General features: G+C 40.6%; 1 protein-coding gene across 1 annotated transcript in view; it reads right to left on the bottom strand.

The window, feature by feature from the left end:
* Positions 1 to 7052, bottom strand: part of LOC107657884 (ELAV-like protein 4) — a 91186-nt gene that overhangs the window by 52999 nt on the left and 31135 nt on the right. Inside the window, exon 2 of the mRNA XM_016446172.1 lies at positions 2740 to 2826. Within this exon, the coding sequence (XP_016301658.1) occupies positions 2740 to 2826 (87 nt within the window). The remainder of the gene's footprint in view (positions 1 to 2739; positions 2827 to 7052) is intronic.

Raw genomic sequence — 7052 nt, 5'->3', positions numbered from 1 at the left:
GTGTGTGTGTGTATATATATATATATATATATATATATATGTGTGTGTGTGTGTTTGTGTGTGTATTTATTTAAGTTACACTCTGATTCTGTAAAATGGTTACAAAAAGGGCAGATGCAGTTGCATTCTCCCTTTTTCTGGATCAATTGCTGTGCCTCCATTTTTAGTCTTTGTATACGTTCACATTTTTTCGATGTGACAAATAGAAAAAAAGCTGCCGGCAGCCCATAGGAGGCTCATCTGCAAAGCTCTCAGGATATGCATGTAAATGGATCCTGTTCCACACTTCTCTGCAGCAAAGAGGGACAAAATAGCCAACGCCACAGCAGGTCTTGATTGATGTGTGTGTGTGTGTATGTTTATTTCTTGGTGTTTTTATGTGTGCATGAAAAAGGGGAGACTTATTAAGCCTGTTTGCAGCTCCTGCTGTGCACTGTTCTTTCAGGGGAAAAAAAAGAAATGCTCAAACCTCATGGGATGAGAGCTTTGAATATTCCAGAGAAGGAACAGATGAAAGTGGACACCTTTCATTCTGATTCCAGGGACCTGTTGTGTCTCGATGGCCAATTAAAGACCTGTCTTTCCTTTGTAATCCCTTCACTAGCTCTTATATGCTGTTTTATTATTTTCCTGTAGATGAAATCCCCTCGTTGTCATATTGAGAAGGGTAATTGTTCCTTTACACACTCACTATTGCTGGACATTTGCCCTAGCTGCTGACAGGGGTCAGTGTAGTGACTTTTCTTTATTTTCCCTCCTTTCCCTTAACTACTGTTCCTGAGTAGTTAAAGATTAGATTTGAATGCAAAATAAAGAAACTCTTTGCTTCATGTTGCCTAGAAATCTGTCAATAATTTAATCAGATGCTGATATACAACACTGGGAATTTTTACTGTTTGTGATTTGTTTCAGGTTTTATCATTGTGCCAGTAGGTGGTGAGAATTGACTGTCTTTATGAGTGATTCGTGAGTTATTCGGCCAACTGATTCATTTAAAAACGCAGAGTCATTTAGGAACAAAACATCGAACTGGATATGTTTGTCATTATATCATTCACTCAAGTGATTTGTTCAAAAAAACTTTTCTGTTAAAGAACTTTATTAAAATATTATTAGAATGTTACATATATTAAATTAGGCTATTATATATTTGTAATACATATTTTTTCAAACATTTTTTAACAACTTAATTCATTAAGTGTTATTTTCAGTAGAATACTTGAACCCTGTTATATTGTGTATTTTATCTCAGGTTGTATGCTTTATTGACCAATCAACATCTACAATTTTAACTATCCATTTTATTATATACATGTTAAATAGAATAGCTTTTGGGCCTGTCAACAAACTCAGACACGTAAAAGGGCAGAAAGCATCTATGATTAGCTAAAGAATGGCAGTCTGCTTCTCTGACTCTCTTTTTTTCTGTTTACAGCAAGGTTAGCATGGACCATTTAGCATGGAGGTCACTTGCTAGCTGAACAACTGCTATTGATATTGAGAATGCTAACCGATAGCTTTCTCCAGGTTTTGCAGAGCCTAGGTCTGTCACAAAAACAGGTGTGATTTCAGCGTTATCTATCAAGTAATAGGGACATTTAATGTGTGGCATTAAAAATGTGCCTACAGCACCTTCAACTGGGATAGTACAGTATAAACTTTAGTTGTTTGGATGCTAGCTAAGGCAGAGCCTAGCTGGCTGTATCTGTTTGTGCTGTAGCTGAAGTAGGCAGGGAGACAGTTAGACAGACAGACAGGCAAGGCGAGCAGACAGGCAGACATGCTAAGCCATCACAAAGGCCTTGGTGTCAGCCGGGGGACAGACATCATCTTCCCTTTGATTCAACTGAACAGTAGCCCCAGATTACACTCCTTTATTTTTTCAAACGCAATGGCAGATATGCCGACTGTTTCTGAACGCTGCTCGGCCCGGCTCAGGCTACGGACGAGTGTGTGTGTGTGTGTGTGTGTGTGTGTGTGTGTGTGAATGCAGGAAGGAAGAAGCTCTGCCACTCTGTCTTACATAAGTGCCTTAGAGGATGTCAAGACGGGGATAAAAATACAGGTTCAACCAGTCCAATGTCCCTGAGTCACGCAGAGCCAGAGGTGTGTGTTTGTGTGTTCACAGCACTGCAGATAGATGCATTTCGGTGTGTGTTGCTGATACCTGCCATTTCAACACGGCACTTTAATAGCCTTATTAGCTAAGATGATAAAATGTCAGGCTTCTATTCTGATGTGTGTTTTTACTGGTAATGCTCTCCAGTTATTACCGGAGCCTTTTGATGCTAGCACTCCCTCCTATAGATGTCTACTCTTTATGTGGTCCTGTGATGGCTAAATCTATGAGAAAACAACACTAGTAATGATCTTCAGGTTCAAGTATAAGAGGGAAACATTTTTTTCTTGCAATCCAAATACAAAATTAATATTTTTTACATACTAAAGTGATTCCTTAATCATATATGCATTATTTTTCTAGTAGCACAAGACATTGAAATGTTACACATACATTATACATATTGACAATACAACACCCATCTATAATATGTTATCAGGTAACACCCCTAATAACAATTACAGTAATAATATTAATAATAACTTTCATTTAAAACTTATTATTACGCCTGTTTCACTCTACCCCTGCGCACACCCTCCCTCTCATAGCACAACTTCATAGCAACAATATAGCTATTAATGGGGTTAAAAATGGCGGTTAGTGGGCAGCAGTCTCCTTACCATCTTTGGCTGTGTCAGCAGTCCCTTCTCAGCCCAGCCCTGGAGCTGCGGCAGGTCTGCCTGACGCCACTGAGTCTCTGTCGATCCCTACGGGAGGGGGGCAGGGTCAATATTCAAACATGCCCATTTTCTCCATACCAAACAAACACTCCTGACGGTCTCCAGGCACACTAAAACACACAGGTGTCTTTGATTTGGACTTGAAAAACACAATAGTTTGAATTTAGTTGGATTTTATATATGCTATAATGGAAATGGGTGCTATAGGTGCATGCAGAGAATGGGTGAAATATAGAATGGCCTATTCGCTGACGAAACTGAAGTATTTTTTCACGTTCCAGGCCATAGACAAATTTGTGTAGGATATAGAAACTGCAAGTTGTGAAAAACAGCAAGCCTCCGACTGTAGATTTAATATCATGGGTTTTCCGACAAATCCAGCTTCGTAAACAAGACCTTAGAGGACCAATACCGAGGCTGCCGCAATCACAGCTTGAGCCGTGGAGCTAACAGTGAAAACAGCCAATTTAGTAAAAGAGGGAGACTCTGAGCGTGACCTTTCCGTTGGATGGATGGAATAGAGGAGGAGTGTAATAGGAGGCATCCAGCACTACATGATGGAGGAGACACTTCTGCATCGGAAGGGACGGAGGGGGGCTGGTGAGAGTGGCTCGGCGTCCTCTGCAGATCTTTAAAACGTTCGCGTAAGCGCCCAGGTGTCGGGATCTAGAGAAAAATGGACTGTCAGCGGAGGAGGGAGAGAAGAGAGGGATGGGGTGGGCAGGTGGATTGCTGACAGCTCTTAGTGTAGTGTTATCTGGGGCATGGGTCTGTAATTTAAAAAAGAGCCTCATGGGATTTATTTATTTTTTAATCTCATGTGCCACCTTGGTTTTAGTTTTAGTGAGGACCGCAGGGTGTAACAAAACACTTTTATTGTTCTGGTGATGAAACATCAGTGTACATTCAGCTTAAATGTGATGTGTATTTGTTCTCTAATGAAACAACATATCTGCATGAACCAATCCAGAGCTGTAGATCCACATGCTGAATCATTCAAAAAACAAGAAGCGGGATGACACAGCCAAATGATGCATCAGAATTTTGGTGCATCATTCACAGTAAGGTTTAAAAAGTGCTCACTGTTACTCTGGTTACAGAGGACAGATCAATGTCCGCGGGCGACAGAAGGGAGAGGACAGACTATAAATGAATTCATCTTCTGTTTTCACTGACCTTTTCTCAAAGCTCACAGGAATCAAAAATGGAATACGTAACAATGGAGAAATAGCTTTTTGTTCTCTTTCTCTCTCCGTCTTATTTTCTCTCTCTTCCTTCTTTTTCTACATTTCTTTTGTTGAGAATATAAAACTACTCAAACTGCTGTTGTTCATAGCAATTAAACAATGCCAGCAAACACGTAAATTAAATTAACGCTTGTTTCTTTAAATCATTTGTCAGATGTGCTAGAAGTGCAGTTTGTAGGATGTAAGGTAAGCAATCTGAAGGCATTTCCCTTGATATATTTACTTCTTAGATTAACTTTTTGACTCTCTTTCTCTCTCTCTCTCACACACATAAACAGAAACACACACACTAAATGTAGATGCTCAAAAATATACCGATGAGCCTTTTTTCTTCTACAAAATATCTACCAATATTAAATACCCCATGAAATCTAAATGAGAGTTTTGTGGTATTAGTCTACTATGTATGTTAGCTTTGAGGCCATCTATATGCTAATGTTCTCCTAAACATTGACAAATGACTTTTAGCAGATATACGCATTTAAAAATATCTTTCTCTTCAGGGAAAATGGACTGATAATGTTGATGATATAACATGTTATAAAACATTCCTAGGCTAATACGTTAACACATCAGAAAACTGCAGTTGACGAACGACTTCATGTGGTTTTTAAAAACTGAAGAAAACTGAATCTCGTTTTAGCTTAGCATAAGTCCGCCATTACCTTAACCACAGTAGCCAAGGCAAAAATAAATAAATAAAATAAAACAGAGATGTCACCTTATGCTTATGTAATGGTCAATAAATCAGCCACTTCATCCACGGTTGTTTGACGTTATTGGTCAAACAACCCGTACTTAACCCAAACAGGAGCCACACTGGACTCGGAAGCATCTCGCACAATCATTTCCACGCACCTACAGCCTGTATCACACAACCTTGCGGCGGATAATTGACATCACAGAGGCGCTGTTAAAACTGAGAGTGCCTGCCACAAAATGGAGGTCACCCTCAGCGGCTATATATATGTGAATGTATGATCTTGCTGTTTTTGCCACACGCACTCATTGGGTTCAAAGCCAAGGAAAGGAGGATTTCATCTTGTTCTTCCACTATATTTTCTGTTTACTCATACCTCTCAGGTAGATGTAGCCAGGAAATAACCTTTTCCTTCAATTACTTTTTAGCTCCTTTTACAAAACAGCATGACTCTAGTAAGTAACCCTAGACTAAATCCCCTAAAAAAAATTCTCAGATTGAGAAATAAACAAATTTGTACTTAATAGAGTCTCCAGGCGGAGGGTACAAGTCTCCTTAATGTTCGCAGAGGTCGCTGCACTTGCCCGAGACTCCAACCCTCCTGTGCACTGAACTGCTGCAGGGGATGTGAGCTGTCAGAACCCATTCAGGTACGCAGCTTCATACATTTCTTGTATCTTAACGTCAGGTCAGTAAAGCTCTCTGGGTGTATTGATTTTTATTTTTCTCTCCCCGTGTTTTGCGTGGGCTCCCCTCCTCTGTGGGACACCTCCTCCAGAGCCCTCGGGTCAGACTGCCACTCCGACAGATCAATCAGGGCAGTAATGTGGGACGGCATGCGCCAAGACTGCTTCGCTCCGTCACCATCGATCCGCATCTACTTTACCAAATTGATTTTTTCTTCTCCGCCCTCCCTCCCTTCTCTCATTGAGTACCTCTCTCTCCCTCTTATTCTTCCTCTGAGGGACTTCGAATAATAAATGCCTCAATATAAAAGCAATTTTTCATTTAACTTTGCTTGACACATTTTCTTCTTCTCTTTCTAGATGAAGTCCGGTTTTATGTTATGCCGGATCGATAAAAGCTTCCAAGCTTCTCCCATAATTTCTCTGCCTTTCTCCCCTGGGTGATGGAGATGGGCCTGGTCCAGCCAGGACGTTAGCGGATAGCAGAGGACCACACCCTGATCACATTACCCCGTCATTAGAGCGAGCCTCATTTGATCAGTAATGAAGGCTGCTGTTAATTTGGCCCATGCCTCGTGTTCTTTCTTAGCGTCTGTTTCTCAGAGATGGGTTCCTTGCTCCCGTCTAAGAGTCCAATGAATATCTCAGAAGAATTACTCTGACCTTTTGCTGTTCAAAGGCGGAATTCGCTTCCTGGGGTGACTCAGGGTGACTGTATAATGACAGGTCTGTGGAGTAATAGGCGAGGATGAATACAGGCCACTGCAGAAACATAAACACTCGAATGCTGAAAGCCGTGATCACAGGGATTCGCAAATTTATGATGCTTGAGCAGTTTTATGTTAATAAAGAATTAGGATTTTTAAGCAGTTCAATTTTAGGTCAGCACATTGTAAATACATTTAAAATGTTAATATGTGATTTTCCAAGCTTCAGATGATATAGCCTACAAGATATAATAAAGTATGTCTTCTCTTTTTTAAAAAACACTTTTCAGCTTTTTTAGATTGTCCAAATTGAAATCATTTAAGCTGAAAAAAAAAAAAAATGTTCTCACTTAAATGCCTGGATGATGGAGAGATGATTGATTGTCTGAGGGTTTAATTGCTTGAAACCATTATCAGAGATTTTAAATAATGAAAAATACATGGATACAGATTGACACAGCAAGCATTTGAGGTTAGGTACAAAATTTTGGTTCTGAATTCTAAAACTCTTGTAAGAAAAGAAAGAAAGGAAAAGGAGGATATGAAATGAAAAGAACTGGTAAGATGATGGGAGGAGAGAAATGTGAGGGTGTATGTGGGGGACGGCAGCATCAGTGACACAAGCCGTGTTTTTCCTTTGGGCTACAGGTCTGGTGAAACACCTGCGTCTCTCCCTACCCACTCTCTCCAAATCTCGCAACGTTGACCTCATCAGCTGACCCCACTCTCTTTCTCTCTCACTCTCTCTATCCACCGTCGCTCCTTTGCGGCCCCCCCCTCTCTGGATGAATGGCTGTATTTTCTCTCAGTGCGTGGGATCTCCTTGGCCTTAAATTAACCTCTCTCGCAGATCTTCTGTGGAGACGAATTAGCGCCCAACGTGACAGTGCAGCTAATGTGTTGGTGAGGGTTC

The sequence above is a fragment of the Sinocyclocheilus anshuiensis genome, unplaced genomic scaffold (genome assembly GCF_001515605.1).
Source record: "Sinocyclocheilus anshuiensis isolate Anshui unplaced genomic scaffold, SAMN03320099.WGS_v1.1 scaffold107, whole genome shotgun sequence".
In the NCBI taxonomy this organism is placed as follows: Eukaryota; Metazoa; Chordata; class Actinopteri; order Cypriniformes; family Cyprinidae; genus Sinocyclocheilus; species Sinocyclocheilus anshuiensis.
Note: the sequence above shows the minus strand (reverse complement) of the source record. Positions and strands in the feature narration are given on the sequence as shown.